This window comes from Malaclemys terrapin, chromosome 1 (genome assembly GCF_027887155.1).
Source record: "Malaclemys terrapin pileata isolate rMalTer1 chromosome 1, rMalTer1.hap1, whole genome shotgun sequence".
Taxonomy (NCBI): Eukaryota; Metazoa; Chordata; order Testudines; family Emydidae; genus Malaclemys; species Malaclemys terrapin.
In genome coordinates, this window is record NC_071505.1 from 324674456 (window position 1) to 324699210 (window position 24755).

Sequence of the window (24755 nt, forward strand, 5' to 3'; positions counted from 1 at the left end):
ATGAGCAGTATATTTTCCTTTTTTCCCCCTCTTGGCCTTTCTCCTCCTCTCTTCTCCCTTTCCCCTCCTCCTTTCAGCTCCCCCTCTCTCCGATCCTTCTTCCCTCTCTTTCATATTCCAAGCTCTTCCTTGAGTCAGCCCACATCCCCCCAGCAGCCGGAGTTTAAAGGGGTGTGTGTGACTGACTTCTAGTAAGCGTGGGCTCCTTTGCCTCATCTGCATAGCCTCGGCAGTCGCCTTCTATTGGCTCGAAGAAGCCACGCCCTCGTGCTGTGGCCCTGTTCCCCAGCCCAAAGACCGCCCGGAGATAGGAGCCTGCCCCGCCCCCTTGTGCTGCGGCCCCGCCCTTTCCCCCGCCCCTGGCTTGAGGCTGCCCGGAGACGGGAGCCGGCGAGCGTTCTGGCAATTGGTCAGCGTCCTGCGAGCTTGTCTATTGGTTGCTAGTAGCGCGAGTGGGCGTGTCCGGCGCGCGGTGATTGGCGGAGGGCTGAGGGATGTGCGCGGGGGGAAGGGGCTGCCCGGGAGCGGCGTACGGGGTAGCGGCTGGAGGATGGGGACTGCCGGAGGAGCGGGTCAGTGAGCGAGCGCAGCCAGCCCCGCCAGCTCCTCCGGCCCGGGCGCACTCGCTCCCCGTCCCATGAGGAGCTGAGCGGAGCGGGGCAGCATGAACCGGGGCAGCGCCGGCTCCATCGGCAGCGCCGCCTCCGCCAGCGAGTACCGGGTCTGCAGCAACTGCCGGAAAGTGCTGAGACAGGTACCCGGGGCGCTGCTGGCGTGACGGGGCCGGGACCTAGCGGGGACGGCGGTGGAGCCGGGATGCGGAGCCGTTGGGAATGCGAGGGGGGCGGGACGTGGTGTGGGGGAGGCCGGGCCGCGCCGCCGAGGGGGGCTGCGAGCCGGTGGGGTCGGTGCCGGAGCGAGAAGGGGGCGGGACCCGAAGAGGTGTGGGTCTGAGGCGGGCTACTGGGGCTCGGCGGGTGCGAGGGGGACGGCGGTGGAGACGGGACCCAGGCGCGGGGAGCGAAGGAACTGGCCCCTCAGCGCACGGGGGGCGGAGAGAAGGGTAACAGTAGATCTGAGGGGAAAGAGCGAGGTAGCCAGGCACTTTAGCAAGGCGAGGGAGAGAAGAGGGGGCACGGGAGGATCTGGGGGTGGCAGGTGGGTGAGTATGAGGAGAACGGGCCATAGTCCCAGGATGGGAGGGGGGTGCCAGCCCCAGCACGGTAGAGAAGAGGGGATGGGCAGATCGTCCTTCCCACCCGACACTGGCCCTCTGGCGAAGGTCCCTCTGTTCTGCTTTCACTGATCTCTGCATCTGCCTCTCCCCGGTGTGAGAGATGTTCCCCGGCCCATTGATGTCCCTGTTACCCGGTGAACGCACATCTCCTATTAGTGGGGTTCTTAGTTTCTCGCGGTTCGCACTCCCCCGCCCCTTTTACTGCCTTTCTCCTATTAGCGATTCTGCCTGAGAAATGAAATATACGTGGGGATTTGTAGGGGGTGTGTGTATGTATGTTTTTCAGCAAAAGTGTTTACTAGGATGGATCATCAGAAACACTGGCTCTGGTTTATTCTCGTAGAGTGGGGGTTAGTTTATCCACGTATCACTTAATAAAAATAAATGTATCACTACAATTTATAGGAAACCTTATTTTCAGACTGCTTCTCTGAAATGTAAAGCTTTTGAAAAAAATTCAGCTGATTATTAACAGGTCCCCTGACCAGAATGTCCTTTGCGAATATTCTAATCCTTTACTAACTCCTCTCAACATCTGATTAATTGGGAACATTAGTTAAGGTGCTTTTTGTTTGTTCAGTGCAAATGAATTAAAATTGCTGAGCTGTGCAAATGCATCAGGACTGGAAGACTCAGAAAAATGCAATATTTTTTTTCTTGTCAAGCTCTCTAAATACATTTTGCACCAGGGTTGTTCTTGTAAATATTAAGAAAGCATGTAAGTCAGCGAGCTCAAATATTTGCGCTCTTTGTCCAAAAACTGTTTTTCTTCCTCTGTGGGTCAGTCCAAGTGCCAATCAAAGTTGTTTTTCAAGCCTCTTTTTGCTGCAGTGGGCTGCTGTTTTTTTTGTAAAGGGGTTGGTTTTTGGAAAAGAGGTGTGTGGAGGGAGGGGGAGAAGCATATTTAAAATGCGTGAGAGAGAGAGGGGTGTGTCTTAATCATGTTTATGGAATACTTTAAGGGAAACGAACTCTTATTAAATGTGTATAGTTGGTATGTGCAGTTATTTTCCCCATAAACTCTTATATTATATTACAGTTGATACTCAGCTCATTGTAGTGCAGCTTGTGAGAAATGTAGTGGATCAGAGAAGTGTATATCATTGCAGTCTAATGTTAACTATTTCACTGCAGGGCCAAACTTTAACTTGCTAATTCATTGTTTTGAGGAAAACAAACACTTAAAGAAAAACTTCTGAGAAGTTAAAAGCCTGAAGCTCTCTCTGTGAGACTTGACATGTTTAAAGGATTGGCTTAACAACTTAATGGTGTCAAATTGGTCTATGTAAAGAGCGGGGAGGGGAACTTGCTTTGTTCTTGTCAAACACAGTTTTTGTTGACTAATAAACTGGTGTTTGGCAATCCTAGTATTTCTAAAATTAAATTGATCTGAAATTTCTTAAAGCAATAGTCTCAAACTGGTGAGTAGGTCTTTTGTTTTATGCCTTTTAATACTAGCAACTGTGGCTATAATATACTTTCTACTAGCCTGTAACATGCATTACTTTCCTAGTAATGATTATGAATTATTATTTATATACCAGCATATCCTCTGATGAAATGTTGCTATTCAAGTAAATTATGGAAAATAATGGTGGCATACTTGGGTATCAGGGTGCTGGACACTGCATAGGAACCTAGTTGGTTAAGTGGACGTGAGCAGCTCTCTTTGCTGGCCTGCCTTATGAATTCCCTGCTAGTGGACTGTGCCACTCTTGCTGGAGGATTCATAATTCCAGTGGCAGTTATTGAAATTAAATTAAGAGCAGGTGACTTGAGAGGGATATTTTGTGATTGAATTGGTTGTGACGTTATGGCCTCTAGCCTTCAGGCTATCCAACAAACATAGCAATATAAAAACAATGAGGAGTCCGGTGGCACCTTAAAGACTAACAGATTTATTTGGGCATAAGCTTTCGTGGGTGGACTCCTCATAGTCTGTATTCACAAAAACAAACACGGCTACTCCTCTGATACTTGATAGCAATATAAAGCTTGTCTCATTTGCTCTGTAAGGATTTAATATTGTTTGGTGTAATAAAGTCAGTGTAAACTTTAACCTTTTGCACTACATTAGCTAATTTACAAATAGAAAATACAAAATTCTTCTCAGCTGTAAATGAGATGCGAACTTCGATCTGGATCTCAATGTATATGCTAAAATGCCCTGAAGATTGTTGTTGCTTCACCTTGTCTTATGACAATATTCTTTTAAAGCTAACATGACAATACGTTGGAAAAATAACTGCTCATAAAACTTTCTCAATCTGTTCCTACTTTCATCTATTTGAGTCTATATTTTAAATGTCTAAAGTATAGTTTTAGCAACAACTATTGGTGGATAGGGTGATATGGCAGTGTGGGAAAACAAGCCTTTCAGCTTACAATGAAATTCAGAACAAACTGAATTTAAACTCCTCTGGGTGAATTGGGGTATCTTATATTGAAAGATGTAAATGAAGAAAAACTAGACTTAGAGTGCATAGTCTGTTTGTTTTGGATTAATCAAAGTTATGCCTTTTTAAAGATATTTTCAATCTCTGGAGAAAACTAATGCTTTTTTCAGTATGGGAGAGCCCATTGTACAAAGGCTTGCATAAATAAATAAAAATGCAGTCTTGCTATAGGGATCTAGCAAGCTAGTTCTGTCGCTGCTGACTAAAGGTGAGGTAATACATGCCACTTGAGTAGCAGAGGTAGGTGGAAATGCTGATATTTGCTTATAGAATTTAAGTGGATTTTCAGGAATGTCATCCAGCCAAGTTAAGGAAATGCCACAGTAGTACAGCCAGTTGGATTTGACTGTCTTTCAGAGTAGGCTGAACCAGGCTGGGAAATGGGAAGCACCTGCCAGACCACACACTGCCTTGTGTACTGTCAAGGAATTATACAGTGTGATTTTCTTTAGGGACCTAGTAGTCAAAGTACTAGTGACATGAATGGATCTCTTCATTTTTACAATGTTACACTTAATTTTTAAAGATTTCAGATGAACTTGTATATTTCCTATGTGCGTTCCACTCTTCCTAGTGGTCATGATGTCTCACTTCTCTGTTTTGAGCTATATCACAGCTCTTCAATTTTATGGTCTTTTAATTAGTCACCTACTGAAATCTCTGATGTGACTCTTTTTTTTTTTTTTTTCCCCCCTAAGGAGCTCTCAGAATGAATTAGCACACATTGACATGAAAATATGAATAGTGATGCCAACTCATGGTTTTATCACAAAACTTGTGATATTTAGTGTTTGTCTTAGAAGCCCAGCCCCCAAAGTCTTTTTAGTATGTGAGAATTTTAGCTTTCATTTAAAAAAAAAAAATTCTAGCACATATGATTGCAAAGAAAAGATTGGAAATGTGAACCCTGAAGGCTCAAAACTAGAAGGCAAATTTAATAGAATGCCAATTTATAACTTCTTTAAAAAATCTCATGATTTTTGAGGGTCTGAGGCATGATGTTTGAACACTTGGCGTTGGCAATATTTCCACCTGCCATAGTTTCTTATCCTATGGTATACACCTGGCTTGCTGGCACAATATTTCTGATTTTAGGCAAAAAGCATTTTATTACTTCAAATTTCTTAGTGTTTTTTGGAAATATTTACAAAAGTGTACACAGCAAGCAGCGACTCCTTTCTTCTAATAACTGAAGTGAAAAGACAAGAATGGTCTTTGATACTTTTCTGACTGCATGGCTCTATATCTTTCCATACTGCAACCCATTTGGATAATTGTACTCTTTCCTTGTTTAATTATTGGCTTTGCTCTGTGGTATCAGAGTGCTATTGTTCTCAGCATGAGATTCTCACATACACCAATATTGAGCATTCCTGTGTTCTTCCACTTATTCCAAAAAAGTGGAGTAAAAACATGGGTGGCAGGTGAACCGGCCATTGGGGGAGGCTAGCCCCTGGCACCTCCCCTTCTGCCCAAGACCCCGCCCCCATCCTCCTCTTCCATCCCTCCCCACCGTGGCTGCCAGACCCCCAGCCCCGGGCCGCCTGAGTGCCGCTAGCCCCAGAGCACTGGGTGGGTAGGGCCATGCTGGGCTGTTTGGGGAGACTCCACCTTCTCCAGCTTATGATACCCATGAGTAAACATATTTTTTGTTTTTCTAATTTCATTTCTGGAAGTTAAAAAATGGAACAGTTAAATTTTCATTGGTGGTCTGAGCAGAAAATATCCTCTACTGAAATGTCATAGTCTTGCAATGAAGAGAAGAACATGTTGTTGTCCTCTTGGGCAAAATTCAGCTACAACAGACGATATAGAGGGAGTGAGAGAGCTAAGGAGAGTTTGGTTGCAGGGAGTGTTCAGTGGCCTGGGGGAAGCCAAGTAGTATAACCCAACTACAAGAAGGGCTAGAAAAGAAACTTATTGGATCCTTTGCACCTAATAAACTTATGCTAAATTTAGGTCAATAACACCCTCTCCCCACAAAAACAAACCAACTCAAACCAAAAAAACAAAAACACAACCCCTGCAAGAGTAAAAATAATGCAGGCATAAGTCCAGCGGCAAAGTGGGGGTATGCAGTTTATTGCACTGAATGTAGCATGAACAATGCCTTGCGGACAGGTATTGTATGTGTGCAGTTGATACAAGCAACTCATAGCCCTCAGATGCAGTATAGGCTCTTGAGGCTAGAGTGGCTGAACTGGAGGAGGTAAGGGAAACAAAAAGCTACATTGAGGAGACTTCCAGGGTTTCAGTAGTGTTCCCATTCCAGTCTGACATCTTGTGCTGTTGGGAGGATGAAAGTCTCGGGGATGGAGAACATCAACAATCCCATAGTTGGGAACTTCCTTCCAGGTGATGTCATGGTATCCTCGCTCTGCAGATACCCCTCCTAAGGAGGGAGCCCCAGTTACTACCAGGAGCAAGTAACTCAAGGGATTTGATTATTAGAAATATAAATAGTTGGGTTTGTGATGGCCAGGAGAGCCACATAGTTAATTGTCTGCTGGGTGTGAAGGTTGCAGATCTCATGAGATGTCTAGATAGACTTGTATGCAGTGCTGGGGAGGAGCCAGTGGCTATGGTACATATAGGTACCAATAATACAAGGAAACGTAGGGGAAAGGATCTGAAGACCAAATTTAGGCTGCTAGGTAAGAGCAGAGAGTAAAGTCCAGGACTTCCATGCTAGCAGTCTCTGAAATGCTTCCAGGTCCATGCACAGAGCCAGAAAGACAGGCAGAACTGAAGGGGTTTAATACACGGATGAGACAATGGTGTAGAGAAGAGAGTTCTTGGTTTATTAGGAACTGGGGAAGACTTTTGGGAAGGGAGGAGCCTAAACAGGAAGGATGGGCTCCACCTAATTCCAAAATGGAACTAGACTGCCGGCATGTAAAATTCTCTATAACCTTTTAATTTTTTAAACTAAGGGCATGGAGATAGTTGTCAGGTGTGGAAGAGCACACAGTTGAGGTGGAGACATCCCTTAGGGCTGGATTTATTAAAGTGGGTAGGAAAGAAGTTGGCAAAGTACAGATAGGAGCTAGTGAGGAATAGTCAAACATAAGAATGCCATTTAAATCTAACACATGAAGACAAGCAACTGAATATTGACCGTGTATAAGTGCTAATAACTGTAGAAGTCTAAATACTGTAGTAAGATGGGTGAACTAGAGTGCCTGGCATTAAATGAGGATATTGATATAATAGGCATCACTGAAACTTGGTGGAATGAGAATAATCAATGGGACACGGTAATGCCAGGGTACAGGAATGACAGAGTAGTTCATGCTGGTGGGGAAGTAGCACTATTTGTGAAAGAGAGCATGGTCAAATAAAGTAAAAATCTTAAATGAATCAAACTATACCATAGAGACTCTGGGTAGAAATTACATGCTTGAATAATAAGAGTATAGCAGTAGAATTATACTGTCACCATCCTGATCAGGTGGTTGGCAGTGATTGTGAAATGCTTAGGGATATTGGAGAGGCTTCAAAAACAGAAAACCGAATAATAATGGAGGATTCCAACTATCTGCATATTGAGTGGATATATGTCACCTCAGGAAGGGATGCAGAGATAAAATTTCTAGACACCATAAATGACTACTACTTGGAGCTGCTACTCCTGGAACCCACAAGGGGAGAGGCAATTGATAACTTAGTCTTAAATGGACCATAGGGTCTGGTCCAAGAGGTGAATATAACTGAACTGCTTGGTAATAGCGACAATAATGTAAATTTAACATCTTGGGGAGGGGAGGAATGTCAAAGAAACCCACCTCAGTAGCATTTAACTTCAAAAATGGGAGCTACCCAGAAATGAAGAAGCCAGTTAAACGGAAATTAAAAATAAGTCCAACTTGCAAACTTCATGAAGTCTATTTAAAAATACCATGATAGATGCTCAAATTAAATGTATATCCTAAAAACAGTAAGAGGACCAAAACAATGCCATCATGTCTAAACAGCAGAATAAAAGAGGTGGTTAGAGGCACCTTTAGAACTTGAAAGTCAAATCCTAGTGAGGGAAATAGAAACAACAGAGCATAAACTCTGGTGAGTCACGTGAAAAGTAAAATAAGACAAGCCAAGAGAGAATTTGAAGAACAACTAGCGCACAGACTAACAGCAAAAAATGTAAATACATCAGAAGCTAGAAGCTGAAAGGTATTTACTATAGCGTCAATTTTAAAGTCTTCAGCGATGATCCTGGCAAACATAGGCCAATAAGCCTAATTTCAGTAGCAGGCAAATAGTTTGAAATTGTAGTAAAGAACAGAATTCTAAGACACATAGATGAACATGATGTATTGGGAAAAGTCAACATGGCTTTTATAAAGGGAAATCATGCCTCACCAATCTATATATATTAGAATTCTTTGAGGGTGTCAACAAGCATGTTGATAAGAGTGATCCAGTGGATATAGTGTACTTGGACTTTCAGAAAGCCTTTGACAAGATCCCTCATGAAGGCTGTTAAGCAAAGTAAGCAGTCCCGTGAGAAGAAGAAAGGTCCTCTTATGGATCAGTAACTGGTCAATACCAGGAAAAAAGAGAAAACAAGGGATAGGAATAAATGGTAGGCTTTCATAATGGAAAGAGGTAAATAATGTCCTCCAAGGATCTGCACTGGGACCTATGCTGTTCAGTGTATTCATAAATGATCTGGAACAATGAGGTGGCAAAATTTGCAGACGGTACAAAATTACTTAAGATAGTGAAGTCCTAAGATGACTGAAGATTTGCAAAGGGATCTTACAAAGCTGGGTGACTGGGCAACTGAATGGTAGATGAAATTCAGTGTAGATAAATGCAAAGTAATGCACACTGGAAAACCTAATCCCAACCATACATACAAAATGATGGGGTCTAAGTTCGCTATTACCACTCAAGAAAGAGGTTTCAGAATAGTTCTCTGAAAACATCTGCTCAATGTGCAGCAGCAGTCAAAAAAGCTAACAATGTTAAGAATCATTAGGAAAGGGATAGATAATAAAACAGAAAATATAATGTCACTAAATAAATCCATGGTACACCCACACCTTGATTACTGCTTGCAGTTCTGGTTACCCCATCTCAGGAAAGATATCTTAGAACTGGAAAGAGCATAGAGAAGGGCAATAAAAATGATTAGGTGTATTGAACAGCTTCCATATGAGGATAGACTAAAAAGACTGGATCTGCTCATCTTAGAAAAGAGGCCGCTAAGGGGGGATATTATAGAAATCTATAAAATCATGAATGGTGTGGAGAAGGTGAATAGGGAAGGGTTGTGTTATGTGAATGGGTAAACATCAAGAGCCATGACTCACCCGATTAAATTAATAGGCCTCAGGTTTAAAGTAAACAAAAGGAAGTACTTCTTCACACAGTCAACCTATGGAATTTGTGGCTGGGGGATGTTATGAAGGCCAGAAGTATAAATAAGTTCAAAAAGCATGAGTTAGCCAAGATGGTCATGAATGCAACGCAGGGCATAGGTCCCTACACCTCCAACTGCCAGAAGCTGGGACTGGACAACAGGGCGTGGATCACTTGTAATTGCCCTGTGCTGCTCATTCCCTCTGAAGCATCTGCCCTGGCCACAGTCAGAAGACCGAAAACTGAACTAGATGGGCCATTGTTCTGACACAGTGTGGCTGTTCCTATGTTCTCACCAGTCATTCACTTCCTGAATTATAGAGAAGCAAGGAAATACAGGTGACAAGGAGGGTTTTTTCCACAGGAGGCCTCTAGATTGTTCACTGGGCTATATTAACTGTTTTAATTATTTTACCTATTGTTTTAACTTACTTCTGTTAGTAGTAAGTGATCTGTTCCAGTACTCAACAGATTATTGGTATGTTCTCCTAACTCACCAGATTGAGTTAGGAGACCTGGGTTTTGTTCTCTGCAGTGCTAATTAGTTTTACTATGACCAGGGAATTTGAGAGAGAAATTCAGTGATTTGTTTTTCTGTAGAACAGGGCTAATGCTCATTTACTGTGAGAATGTGCTTTGAGATCTGCAGAAGAAAAGTCCATTGGAAGTTAAGTATTAAGTTTCTCCTTTCCATTTTGGAGAGAGGTCAAAAATACTGCTCTTTATTTGGATATTCATTTCCACTGGCTTGGGAAGTTGGAGGAAGAGAGAATAGTCACTGAATTCTCCATTCTACCCTGATCTTGCTCAGTGAGGTGGTTTAGGTTGTGCATTTATTGTCTGCGTCTCATTTCCACTGTGGATAATAGGGCAATTAACAATTGTAACACGCCATAGTTCACTCTCTGGGGCTGAATATCTGGTTTTCTCTGGGTGGGTAAGTCTGTCCTTACTAGAGTCCTGCCCATCAGAAAAGAAGCTCAAATTGTAGGAGGAAGAAAGTTTAGTTCTATGACTTCTTAACCATCACAGTAGGGACCTAAATGGTGATTTTTATTTTATTCTCGTAGTCTGCATCTGTAATCCCATCCATCCCAAAATCTCTTTACTAGTGTTTCCTCCGCAGTAGAGCCTGGTGGCATATGCCACCTTAGGTAGAGTTTGCAGAAAAGCTATGCAGATACAACTGCAATATTGTGTGGAACTGTTACAAGAACAGAGGCATTAACCACAAATGGATTTTAGTTGTTGTTGGATAGTTAACTGTGAGCCAATATTTTAAACATGCTAGAAAAGTAACTGATGTTCTTTCCTAACAAAAAATAGCTTTCCCTATTAAAATTCATCACCAGATAAAGGACTTTTTGGCACTTTAGCCTGGACATTTGCACTAGTATTGTTGGTAGCATGGGATGCCATGTTCAAAAATGATGTTTTTAAAGATCCATTTTTAAACTAAATCTATCCAAAGTGGGCATGTGTTTGGTTTGAAGACCATGTTTCATATGAATGCAGGATTTCCACCCCCCTCCCCCAAGTGCTTCAAGATCATTACATGTGAACTTCTAAATAGACCAGAATAGGGGTTGCGAATTGGCTGGCTTGTTGCTGCATCAGATCTCAAGTAGCGCATTTAACAGAAATTACAGAAGAGTGAAACCCATTTCCATTATGGAGCATCCTTCTCTATGTAGATAGCAACCAAAGTTGAGTTATGTCCAAAAATCAGTAGTGGAATTCTGTCTGCTTATTGTTCAGCTGCTTGATAGATGGCTAGAGAAAGTTTCATTCGGAAAGTAAACTGTTGTACAAAAGTCCCATGCTTGTATCATTACTGGTATATCCTCAAGAGATTTGGTAACTGGAGGAATACTTTCATTTAATTTTAAAGAAACTCTTCAAGGAGTATTTACTTTAAATGTCTGTTTTAACCCACCAATCCACTTAGTTGTTTGAGGTAGGCTTCTTAATGGAAATTAAGAGTTGTAAACTTGGGTTAGATCCCACACAATATTTCACCTCTCCAGGATCATGCTGTCTAAATAGTCAAGGTTTAGAAGAAGCAATTACTGATACTGAGTTGCAATATTTCAATATGCTTAATTGAAATGAATTTAAGTGATACTGTACATAATAGTGTTTATTTAGAACTTTGTCCCACCAATCAAGTTTCACTGATCATGACTGGTGCAGACTGAAGGCTTTTTAAGAAGAAAACCTATGCTGTAGGCCTTGTTTCTATCAGAAATTTACCCTAGTTCTATTAGTCAGTGTCAAGACACCAATGTAACTGCCCTGGTGCAGACCCCCAAGTGCAGATGAGGAAGCTGTGATCTGTGCAGAAACTCTAGTAGTCTGACTAGCATCAATGGAACTTCCATGCTGGTTTTATCTTGTGAACGAGTGTAGCTGTGTTGGTGACCGACTATTCGGTTGCTAGATTTGGGGCAGATTACCAATGTAGGCAAGGTCTTTAGCCTGTAATGCTGCATAGTTAGGCTAGTGCAGAACTATCAGGTTAACAGCTTCCTTTATTTTAGGTCAAACTCAAGAGATTTTTATTTATTCACAGTTTCTCTAATTAATAGTTTACTGAAATTGGAGGACCCATTTGGGGGAGGTTTGTTTGATTGAAGCACTAATGCCTCTTTTATCTTTATCCCACTAGAAAATGAGTTACTGGTATCACATGCTTCTTCACTTGATGCACATGGAAAGCAAATAATACACTTCTGTCAAATAAGAATTGGCCACTCTCTGGCCTGAAAGAGACTCCATGTCTTTAAGATCTTACTTATAAAATTTTTTTTGTCACTTAGTTTATTTTGTGAAATATTCTAGTTCCATAATTGTTTGAGTTCTTCAGATACTTAGTTTCTCAATATATAAAACGGGCCTGGTCTTCATGCAAAGTTTGTACTGGTATAACTCACTTAAGAGTGTAACTTTATTTATTTTTTTAAAAACTGATAGTTGTACTTGTACAACCTCTAGTCTGGATGCAGTTAGCTTATTCCTGTGTGGGAAGGGGAATAAGCTATACTGGTTTAAATACTTCTATACCAGTATAATTGTATCTACAGTGTGGGGTGGGGGTTGTATCATTTTACCACTGTACCTGTGTAGTTACAGTGGTACAACTTTTGCATGAGGACACAAGTTATTACTGTCTGAACAGTTGGAAGTATAAAATGTAGCTTGTGTATTTTGTTTGCACTGTACTAACAAAAAAGAAACACACATTTTCACCACTCCATGAGATCTGTCTCAAACAAAAGCATTTTTTTAAACAAATCTGGGGAGGTGTAAAGAGAACTGGATCTGAATACTGTAGTTAAAGAATACTTTAAATGAAAAGAGAATAAAATTACAAAGTATTCTTAAAGCACAGTCTAAAACAGGGTGTCAGACTTTTTTTCATAATGTGGACCTCATCCTAAGAGTGTCTTCTGAAACATCTTCCATTTGTACTACTACTCCTGTTTTTAATCACATAATGTCCCCATGGACTCAGGGGACACAGGGTCCAGATACCCAAGAGAATCACCATAGAATAAGCATCACTACAGAATACAATCTGTGGAACCAACTGATTGTGTACAATATTATTGTACTATAAAAATGTATTATATAAGGTATCATATAAAAATGGTGACACACTGGTCATAAATATAACTGTGCAATGTATGTATGGGTGGCGTGTAAAGAGTTATTGTGTGTGCTAGAAATATGTTCCTAAAGTATGTTTTGGGGGCAGACTTAATGAACAAGTTTTCTTAGGCAAATCTACATTTCTTTGTGTATCTGAGTCAAGCTTTGTAAGCCATAGATAATGAAGGTACACTTACATATAAGACAAGTCCCACCTGTTTATGCTCTCTGTATGTGTGTATATATATCTCCTCAATATTTATTCCACTCTATATGCATCCGAAGAAGTGAGCTGTAGTCTACGAAAGCTTATGCTCTAATAAGTTTGTTAATCTCTAAGGTGCCCCAAGTACTCCTGTTCTTTTTGCGGATACAGACTAACACGGCTGCTACTCTGAAACCTTACATATAAGGTAAACAAAGCAATCAAGTGGCAGAGGCAACAGCTTGGTGAGCACAGAAAGAGAGACCCTGGAGTCTGAACCCCCACAGGATTTTGAGGCAAAGATAATGGACTTTGGGAAATGTGCAGAAACTCTGCTAGTAGGCCAACAGGCTGGTGTGTGTGCTGTCTCTTTGGAGGTAGTGAACCTAATTTCTGAGAGTGTCCCGTGAGAGGAACTAGATGCTGCAGAGGCATTTCTGGGCAACTCTAGAACTGGGGTTCACTGAGTGTACTGACAAGGCAAGGTTTAGACTGGTACAGTCTCAAAGAGTTTGCTGATAAGGCAGACAGACTGGTGTGGCAGGAACCTGACATATAGTCTAAACTCTAGCAAACCTCTCCCTTGCTGAGGCAGAGAGGTAGCACAGTAGCTTAGGTTCTGGGTGCCCTGAGCAGAGTGTCCTAGGGCTGCTACAGCAAATGATTATGTGAAAAGATAACATTTGGGAAGTACTTAATGTATTTCTAATTTCTCTTACTGTGCTTTAGCTGGAAACTAGCAGGAAATCCTGTGGCCTGGTCTACACTAAAAAATTACTTCAATATAACGGTTGTTCAGGGGTGTCAATAATTCATACCCCTGAGAGATGTAGTTATATCAACCTAAGTGCCATGGTAGACGGTACTATGTCAGCGGGTGAGCTTCCTCCAACATAGCTGCCGCCTCTTATGGATATGGAGTTAAGCTGATAGAGTGCTCTCTCCTGTCAGCTTGGAGAATCTTCACCAGAAGCGCAGCAGCGGCATTGCTGCACCATTGTAAATTTGTAGTGTAGACCTGCCGTGTGTCTTATGTCCTTGAAGTTCCCTGTGTACCATAACAAAGTGCTCTGCAGGCTACCATTTGTCCATGGACCACTGATAGGTTTAGACCAACAATTCTTGTAAATGTAAAAACAAAAAAAACCTATGCTGTCTTTATGTACAAAGGCCAAGAGAAATCCAGACTTGTGGCTAAAAGTTATGAGGGATAGAACAGCTCTTTAGATTATCTCTTGAGATGCAGAAATTTCCATAGGGAACTGACTTATAATTCTTTTTAAAATTCAGGATTTTCATAATTGAGTTAAACATTCATAAGCACAATGTATATTTTGATTAGTGCACTTCAAATCAAAATTATTCAATATAACTGTGCCCTTCTTAGAATGTTTAAAAAGAATTCAGTTCACCTTTATATTTCACACCAGAGAAGTCCAATTAGTATAAACCCTGGAGTTTAATGTATGCTAGGGAGGAGTGGACATGAAGATTACTCAACTACCTAATATCCGAGCGGTAGCCGTGTTTATCTCAATCTGTAAAAAGCGACAGAGTCCTGTGGCACCTTTATAGACTAACAGACAGACACATTGGAGCATAAGCTTTTGTGAGTGAATACTCAACTACCTAATGTTTTCACACACACATACTTAGTCACATTATAGTTTTTAATTCCTAAATTATTTAATCTATAGAGTTGCCCACCAGCCAAAAAAGGTGTTTGTGATTGAAGAAGAAAATACGAGTTGTTTTGACCTAAAACTTTTTTTTTAAAGGGCTACCGACCTGTGTATCTCGTCTGTACTGTTGACTACATTGGAGTCACTTTAACTGAATATCAACAAATAGAACTGAAAGTTATATGTATTCTCTTGTTTGTATGAATTTGGCAGTTGGAAATCATTAAATATGAAAGCACCCATACAGAATAGTGAACCAGACCCAACTTAACAGTGAATACTTGTAAATATGTTTAGGATTTCATACTCTAACTATATTCCCTTTGCTACTAATTAATATATTTGAAGAGTTTCTTAAACATATGGTTCTAAATCTGTTTTAATATAGTTATGCCTTTTAAATGAAAAAGCTTTTAATAAAATCATTCCCTCAGATTTGTTTGAAATACTTTTCAGTTTGTAAATCCCCTCCTTTGTTGATCAGAGATGTGGAAATAGTAATTTGCTGTTGAATTTAGAAATTTTATGTAGCTCTCTAATGAAACCAGGATCCTACACAGTCAAAATAGTCAAAGTAGTTGGCTCTCATCTTTGAAAGAACACTTGACATGATGCTTTACTTTACTACAATACATTCATGTCTTGCAACTGTGCATCAAACATGCAAATACCTGCTAGCTGGCCAGAGTAAAAACCTTGCTCTCTGAAAGACAGCATCTGGATTTTCTTATTCTACTGATCATTTGCTAGACTATTCTGATACCTAATTTAGAGACTGAAAACTGGGGCAAACCTATATTTAATATAAACCAATAGTGTTTAACTCTAAGTCAAGTTGACTTCAAAATTGTTACACACACAACAACTATGTAAAATTAAACCTGATTGGAAAGATTTGATTAGGCCACTTTTCTTTATTTAGATACAATTTTAATTTTTAAATGCCGCGTACTCTCGTCATGGTTACAGGGCACTTCTGTCCCCTTTCTGGTCTCTGAATGTACCACCTCCAGTGTTAGGCCTTGTGCTTGTGTTGGGGCATCTAAGGGCTAGTCTACACTGGCAACGCTTTAACGTGGCTTGTGTAGTCACGGCAGAGTGCTGGGGGAGAGGTCTCCCAGCGCTCTAAAAAACCCACCTCCACGAGAGGTATCACTACCAGCACTATGAGTGTGGGTCCCAGCACTGGTGCACTGTCCACACTGGCTCTTTACAGCACTGAAACTTGCTGCGCTCAGAGGTGTGTTTTTTCACACCCCGAGTGAGAAAGTTGCAGCACTATAAATTGCCAGTGTAGACAAGCTCTAAGAGTCATCCTGTCAGGAATCTGTGACCAGAGGTGCATAGTGACCAAAAAGGTCTGAAAACCAAAGTATCGTTAGTTTTAGCGGTAGGAACAAAGCTTTTTGGCGGGGAGGGGAGGAAAGGATTTTGAAAGTCTACATGTGCCATGAATCCTAACTTCTTTGAGCACCCTCTTCTTCCCTACCTCCCAGTGGGTCCCTGTGTCTCAGTCTGGTTCACCAGAACAGATGGCTCTCTTTAAATCCTGCCACAGTGTTTGTTTTCCTGGTTTTTGGAAGATCATTGGTCATTTCTAGTGAGAACCATTTCTGTAGGTTGGATGGAGACAGAGTGAGAATTATCAAAGTTAACAGTTCTGGTATTGTCCCTTAAAGACTCTCACATCTCTATATGCATCTGAAGAAGTGGGCTGTAGTCCACGAAAGCTTATGCTCTAATAAATTTGTTAGTCTCTAAGGTGCCACAAGTACTCCTGTTCTTTTCACATCTCTCAGTTGATGGGTGGCTATCTGGAGCCATCTCTTTGTTTCTGACTGTATTCCAGAGCAACCCCCAGTGAGTTAAACGAATATAGTCATCCAGAAAATCTCTCAATATAACAAGCCAACACATCGTCAATAAATTATTACAGGGAACTTCCAAATCATCACAACTTCCAATTCTGGCTTTAGACAAGGTAACTGAGATTTGCTTTTCAGACTTAGCTGTGGTTCTAACTTCTACTAGTAACATTTATCTGCAGTACTGACTACATTCATCAGTGATGGGAGCCAAATTATTGAACTTAATTTATTCTCCCATTCTATTTTTTCCTCCTCAACTCCCTCCCTTGTAGTAGTACAAGGAATAAGACACCTTGTCATAGCTGGATATCTGTCCAGCCACTAGTTTTTAAGTCAATTTAATGTAAGTTAATCTGCAACCATATGCTTTTTTAATCAATTCTTTTAAGTGATGTGACTCCTGAGTGGAAATGTTAAGTCTTTGTGGAAAGAGATGCATTGAAACAGCAAATTGGGTGTACATCTCCTTTAAAATAAGTTAGATTTAAATTAATAATCTCCCAACCCATAATAGCAAAGACTGAATCTGCCAAAACACCTGAAACAAACTAGGTTATAGACATATTTGTCTCCAGTTTTAATTTTTTCCTCAAAACTTTAACCATGTTGTTTTGGCTGCCATCTTGGATTCTTATATAATTCTACTACTACTCACTTTGTAATCAACATTTGCTAATAAAATAAACTTTAAAATAAAGTTAATTGGTGGAAAGGACTGAAAAAATTGAGATGAGGAGTGACTTGCATTCAAACTGTTTAAAACTGGTTTTCCATCTTTAACACCTATTTAACTTTAATACCTGAGAGGCAATTGGGAGAAAATATGCCTTTGTTAAAAATTCAACACCTTAATTCTTCAGTCAAAGGATGAGGGACCCCCAGTCCACATCTGAGGCCTCCAAGGAGTTATCCAACAAGACTAAGGAAGAGAGCATTTGACATACTTGAACGTTGGGAGAGAATGGGTTAATTTGTATTAAGTACCAACTATACAAGACTAATTTTGAACCAAATCATGATCACTTCTGTGGCTAGTACAAAAGAAGATAAAGTACACTGCACATGGAGTAAGATCCAGCCAGTAGGCAATTAATAAAATAACTGACATGCTTGGAACACCAAGCTCAGTAATTCAGACATGTTTTCCAAAAGAAGCAGGGTGTTTATAAGCAGAAACTGGCTGTGGGAGGTGCTGTAACATTGAATCGGTTTGTATAACTTATCCCATTTTTAATGACAGAGATTAGAGGTTCCCTTCTTTCCTTGTATTTTGAGGAGTTCATCTTCATTTATTTTTTAAAAGGGTTCCCACACAGTCTTAAATTAATCAATGTAATTGTCATATAAAAAGCTTTCTAAAAGACAGTTAGAGAAAACACCCGCTCCTGCCATGTTTTCCTGTCTCCAAATAGAATTTGGCTTTATGCAGCACCCAGCAAATGAAAGATACATTGAAGCATTTTCCAGTGACAGCAACAAGTTAGATGATGGGGTTGTGATTTATAATGTGACAGTATGTATTCACTCAGCAATAGTTTTTACAGAGCTGTGGACTTTAGAAGATGACTTATTGAGACAGTATGTTGGCCAGGACACACATTATCAGTTTCCTCTATTCAAATAGTGCCATGGTTTCTCAGTCTTCCACCTGAACATCTGTGGAGAAGTAGCAAAAAAGCATCTCTCAAACAGCAATTTGAATGGTTTACAGTAGTTGGCTGAACATTGGGTAAAGATGAGCAAGCAATGCTAGATGACCAAGCAAACATCAATAAAAACTGCAGTTATATAGCAGTCTTCAAGGAGAACCTCTGGGGGCTTTACAGTAAAACACCAGTACAGTGATCAGATTTAAAAGCAAGAGCAGACAAATTTCTTAAATTTAATTTTCAATGCCAAGAGATGCTTGATGCTGTGAGAACTATGGTCGGAAGCAAGAGCCATAACAGTGCTGTGTCTACACTAGCAAACTTCATAGCTGCAAATATCATAGGTACAATTAACCAATCACTTCACTGTATGATCTTGGATTATACAGTCTTACCTTCCATTCTTTTACATCTGCCTTTCAATATGCTCATTTTACAAATAAGGGGTCTAACTTCCAGCCCTTCAGACTTAAGCCCTTGACGGTCATGCTATGTTCTTTCCTTCGATCATCAACCAGTAAAACACTTTGTGGGTCAGATTAGGCCCTCTAGGACACGTGTGCAACCTTCTCATCTTCAGAGGGTTGCATGGACATAATTGGAACTTGGCAGGAGTGCTGGAACTATGGGTGCTGAAGGTGTGGCAACACCCCTGGCTTCTATCAGATACAGGGTTTATATTTTTATTCAGTGGCTTTTAGCACCCCAACTATAAAAATTGTTCCACCGCACCTGGAACTTGGTAAACAATTGACGATTCAGGAAAAGGACTAGAACTCAGATCCCTCTTCTTGGCTGTTTTGGGCTTTGAGATGCTAACTATAGTAAAATACACCTCTACCTAGATATAATGCGACCCGATATAACATGAATTCGGATATAACGCGGTAAAGCAGTGCTCCGGGGGGGGGTGGGGCTGCGCACTCTGGTGGATCAAAGCAAGTTCAATATAACGCGGTTTCACCTATAACGTGGTAAGGATTTTTTTTTTTTTTTTTGGCTCCCGAGGGCAGAGGTGTATATCGAGGTAGAGGTGTATAGTAAAACTGTCAGTAAATGAAGGGGTATGACTTTGAACCCTTGTAGTGAACAGATCTCTTCAGAAAAATGGCACTTTTCTAACTTTAATCATTTTTCAGATTAGAACTGCAGTTTGTCATTGAAATGTTACTGCCAAAAAAGTTGAACACACATGAATGTACATAAAAGCAGAAAAACAATCTGGACATAATCATAAATATTTGTTTTGCTTACTTCTGGAGCAAACAAACTATACCTGACCTGAGCATCGTAGATGTGCATTGAACACAATATCTGACTTAATCAGAGTCATAATTTAGAGTGTTGTTTAGTATGTGCCTTTAGTGCTGTTTGCTACTTGATGTTGTGAAATTCATTTATTTCTGCTTTGTTAAAGTACCTTGAAACAAATGATTAGATGCAAGTAGAGACATTAAAAAACCTGAACTTTTGATTCTGATCCTTCCCACCCTGTCAAATGTCACTTAAGGCATAAACAAAGCTCTGTCATCCCGGTCTATCCTGGGTCTCGCTTTAGATGTCATCTATGCTAAATCCGAAAGTTTTTATCCTCTTGTACTGTTCAGAGGGATTCTTTCAGTTGTCCTCTTTTACATGTTCCTCTAGCTGCCAATGGCAGGTGCTCTGGCTTCATTCTTAATATATGTCCCAGATATTTCCGTCGTCTTGTCTGGATAATTTTAGAGATAAAGCAAACGTCAACTCTGACCAATCCAAGCACGTGTTATATGTTTAATAGAATAGGTTCCCAAGGCATTTAGACATCTGTCTGTACCACCTCTAGACTTTCATATTTTACATGACTGTTCTCTATTTGAGTGATAGTGTACATGTACATTTCACTGTAGGTGTATGTAGGCACATGAGTCGGAGACTTTTGCCAGCTGTACCAGCAGGCAGTGCATGGGAGCATGTCCATCACCTCCCTCTCAGTTCCTTCTGTGAGGGATAGGCACAAAAGTTAACTGATTTGTTTGGGCAAGGGATACGTGGAGGATAAATGTCCCATTTGTACCTCTCTTCTGACAAGAATGAAAAAGCAAAGGGACTTAAAGTACATTAATTTAGAAACTCTTCAGAACATGACCTTGTTCATGAAAGGATGGAGACCTCTTCCATGAGGAATGCCCCTCTGGCTGCTCCAGCCCCAAAACAGAAACTGGGGGAGAAGAATGTTCATCTTGCTCTCCAGTTTCCTTTGATGCTGCCTTCGTTCTCTGAGATTCTCAGACATCAGTCTCATTTTTTTGTCCTTGAAGGGCAGATCCTCTTAAAAAATCCTCCAGGGCCAAAGTCACAAACACAGACACTTGCCAGCAGTGACTCTCTGGCAGGGCTGTTGAAATTAGTTCTTTTACTTCCTCTGCCACAGAGATTTTCAACCCTAATGCCATTATGTATGGTACCACTGATATTATCGGAAGAACACTTGCCTCTGATATTTATACTGTTGACACAATGGACTTTCTTTTGTCTCGCTCTCCTTGACTCGCTTTCTTCATTTGCTGGTACCAGTTACTGTAGCTTCAACCATGTCAGCACTACTTATTTCCATGGCACCATCAGTTCTGCCTGCGTTGTTGGTGCTCCAAGCAGCATTGGTGACATTGACTCATCCCTGTGCCGTCCATCTGCCTCAACTGCTTCCACTGGTTCCAATGGATACGTCTTTGTCATTGGTACCGCCTGTGCCCAAGACTTCCACCAACACCTGCAGGAACTGCGCCTACATTCTTTGAAGAAAGCTATTTCTTTTTCTTCAGACTCCGAGCATGCTAGACCTCTCTGTCCTGCAAGGTGTTTCAGGTTTCCTTACAGGTCACACTCTAGAGACATTCACACCTGTTCTATAGAGCAGTAACATTATTTGGAAATGTGCTTGTGTGCTACGCACTACCATGGACAGTACAGAGACTGGACTACCCACGTTGGACTGCTACCAGAACATCCACATCTCCATCAGCCACACGATCCAGGAGAAAGTCACCTTCTCCAGCAACTGTGTCTGTTAGAGAAGATCTTCCTGCAGTTTGACAGCATCCTCCAGTTTTGGAACCCACAGAGGCATCTTGGGAAGAACTAACAAATACCTTTCCCCAAATGAGGCCATAACTCCAGAGTCGTATGTCGTGTCCTTCTGAAGACTTCAAAGTCTTTCAAGGTCTTGTGAAGAGGGTGACCACATTGCTAGGAATGAAAGCAGAAGGCATGCAAGACAATCCACACACACTTGTGGATATTCTGCAACGTCCAACTCCAGGAAGGGTTTCCCTTCCCATTAATAAGGTCCTTTTAGACCCTGCTGAGACCTTTTAGCCAACCCTGGCCTCTATTCCACATGCTAAATATGTGAAGAGACAGTATCAAGTTACCCTGCAGAAACTTGATTTTCTTCACCCATGGTGTCCCAGACTCTGGTGGTCATGATAGTGAATAAGCTCTTAAGATCGCCTTGGGGTAAGACTACCTCAAAGGACAGGAGTACATGAGACTTCTTTTATATGGTAGGAAGGCCTATACCACCCCCACCTGCAAATGAAGATGTCAGATTATTAGGCACTCTTGTTCAAATATATGTAAATGGTCAGCAGGTGCAAAGTTTGTGGTTAAACTGCCTGAGGAATACAAGGAACAGTTCTTGGCTTCAGTCTCTGAAGGACACCACTGAAGGATATGTGTCTTGGACACTGCTTTATGCTCTGTGGCTACAGCCATCTCGATGAGGCACTCTTTGTGATTGCAGGCCTCAGGCATTCTTAAAGAGTGGCAAACCACAATAGAATGCCTTCTGTTTGAAGGCTCCAAACTTTTTATTAAAAGACTGATGATGCCATAAGCATATTAAGATTCCTGTGTGACTTTACTTTCATTGGGAGTCTCATGCTCCAGTAATAGAGAAAACAGTTTGAGTCTCAATTACTATATAGGCTGTCCTATTACTAGCTGAGAGCTCAGGATGCCTGTAGAAGGAGACACTGCCCAGCAGCATCTTCTCTATAGCATGTCCTTCTCACTAGACTTTGGTGACTTTGAAGCAGTCAGTTTGACATTGTGATTGAGCACAGCACACCAACCATCTCTCCTTTTCTGGATTTAGAACCTCCCTTTGTGAAAAGAGAGGCAATTTTTCAGGGCATGGACAGACTGCATCAGACAAATACCGGTAGATGTGCAGCACAGTAAAGGAGGGATGTCATCCTGTTCCTTTCCCAACCCACATTTCCTGTCCCTTTTCAGGGATCTGTCTCTCACAGCTGTCTTACTTCAGGAATTTGGAATTGGGAGCAATAGAAGAAATGCCTTCCCAACACAAAGGGAAAAGCTTCTATTCTCACTTCTTCCTGATCTCCCAAAAGAGATGGTCTATGACCCATTCTGGATTTAAGAAAACTAAACAAATTAATCCTGAAAATCAAGGTCAGAATCATCACCCTTGCATCCGTTTATCTCTTTCTGGGAGATTGACATGCTGCCCTCGAGTTGCAGGATGCTTAATTACATATGGCAATGTAGAAGTATCTTGAATGTGTGGTTGGCAACATGCACTACCAGTACACAGTACTACCCTCCAGCTCGTCCTCAGCCCCAAGGCATTAAAGTGTATGATAGTAATAGCGATACATCTGCTTCGTTCTAGAGTTCAGATAGGGAAATATCTAGATGGTTGGTTAGTTTGAGGATCGTTGAAGCTTCACGTCCAAAACAACATCTTGTCATGAGAGATTTGTTCTCTCCACTGGGGCTAATCACAACGGATACATTTTATAAGAGTGGATCTCAGTAGTACGCAAAGGCTTACCTCCCTATGGACACATTCAGTTCATAGCCTCCTGTAAAAAAGCCTCATGTCTGACCCAAGGACAACAGTGCTTTCTTGCATCCAGCTTTCGGGATATATGGCTTGTACATGTATGTGACTCAGCATGCCAGACTTCACATCAGATGTCTAAGTCTGGCTTCATTCAGTATGTTGTCCAAACACACACCTCAGCAAGTCCAGATAATGTCTATCTGCACGAGCTCTTCAGTCCCTGAATTAGTGGATAGATTCCTAGAATATCTGCAGAATGGTTTCTTTCTTTCCACCAGAGCCAACAGTAACTATTATAACAAGTGTTCTCTCTATGGGTTGGGGTGCCCATCTGGGGCCACTTTGGACACCACAGGAGGCTTTCCTCCAGGTAAATGATTAAAGCATCAATCCATTTGTTGGGCCAGCAAGACTTTTGATTACTGTGATCCGAAATTGGGTGATTCAGGTTCTTACTGACCACACCACTGCTGTGTATCATCTAAACAAGAAGGCTGGTATAAGGTTGACTCAGCTGTATCAAAAGATGATCCAATTGTGGGGCTTCCTCATAAAGAGAGAGATTTCACTTCCCAGTTGTGAGAAACACTTGTTTTGAGGTCCCTCAGCAGATCATCAGGAGCGGTCAGTAAAGAAGCCGATTCTGCAAGGGATTTTCTGTTATTGGAGATACTCTATTATAGACCTCTTGGCAACGAACCTGAACAATAAATTCAGGAAATTCTGCTCTAGGGCAGGTTACAGCCCAGGTTCCATGACAGATGTCTGTCTGTTTCCCTGATTGTCATCCTCTGTATGTGTTCCTTCCAATTCCTTGAATTCCAAGTGTAATCAGGAAGCTAAAAAGAGACAAGGCAGTCTTAACCCTCAGAGTACATATATAGCCACGGCAGTACAGGTACCCAGATCTACATCAACGCTGAATTTGACTGCCCATCTCTCTACCTTTGGTTGTGGATCTCTTGGCTCCAAACCAGGGAAATTCAATGAGCAGTCATCAAATCATAGAAATGTAGGGTTGGAAGGGACCTTGAAGTCATCAAGGCCATCCCTTTGTGCTGTGGCAGGACCAAGTAAACCTAGATCATTCCTGACAGGTATTTATCCAACCTGTTCTTAAAAATCTCCAATGATGGGTTTTCCACATCTCCCTTGGAAGTTTTTCCTAATATCTAAGCTAAATCTCCCTTGCTGCAGATTAAGAACATTACTGCTTGTCCTACCTTCAGAAGACATGGAGAACAATTGATCACCATCCTCTTTATAACAGCAGTCTTCAAATATGTTAAGGGCTATCAGGTTCCCCTCTCAGTCATCTTTTCTCAAGAGTAAACGTGCCCAGCTTATAAAATCTTTGCTCATAGATCAGGTTTTCTAAAACCTTATCACTTGTGTTGCTCTCTTGGACTTCCTCCACTGTATCCACATCTTTCCTAAAACGTGACATCCAGAATTGGACACAGTACTTCAGATGAGGACTCGCCAGTACAGAGTAGAGTGGGGCAGTTACCTCCTGTGTCTTAGGTACAACACTCCTGTTAATATACTCCAGAATGATATTTGGCATTTTTTCACAGCTGTATCATATTGTTAACTTGTATGCAATTTGTGATTACTATAATCTCCAGATCCTTTTCAGCGGTAGTACCACTTAGCCAGTTATTCCCCATTTTGCAGTTGGGCATTTGATTTGAATTTTTTCCCCCTTCTTAAGTGAAGTATTTGCATTTGTCTTTATTGAATTTCATCTTGTTGATTTCAGACCAATTTTTCAAAATAGGTTTGAAA

The 24755-nt window shown here is 41.2% G+C and overlaps 1 protein-coding gene across 3 annotated transcripts in view; it reads left to right on the forward strand.

The window, feature by feature from the left end:
• The first annotated feature begins 557 nt into the window (after window positions 1-557).
• SESN3 (sestrin 3) overlaps window positions 558-24755 on the forward strand; it is an 82410-nt gene continuing 58212 nt past the window's right edge. For 2 of the 3 annotated variants that reach the window (XM_054015617.1, XM_054015614.1), the window contains exon 1: window positions 558-754. In XM_054015617.1, coding sequence (XP_053871592.1) covers window positions 665-754 — 90 coding nt within the window. In that variant the 5' untranslated portion in view covers window positions 558-664. Of the gene's footprint in view, window positions 755-1045; window positions 1064-24755 lie in introns of those variants that run through there. The other variant, XM_054015616.1, reaches the window with a different exon arrangement.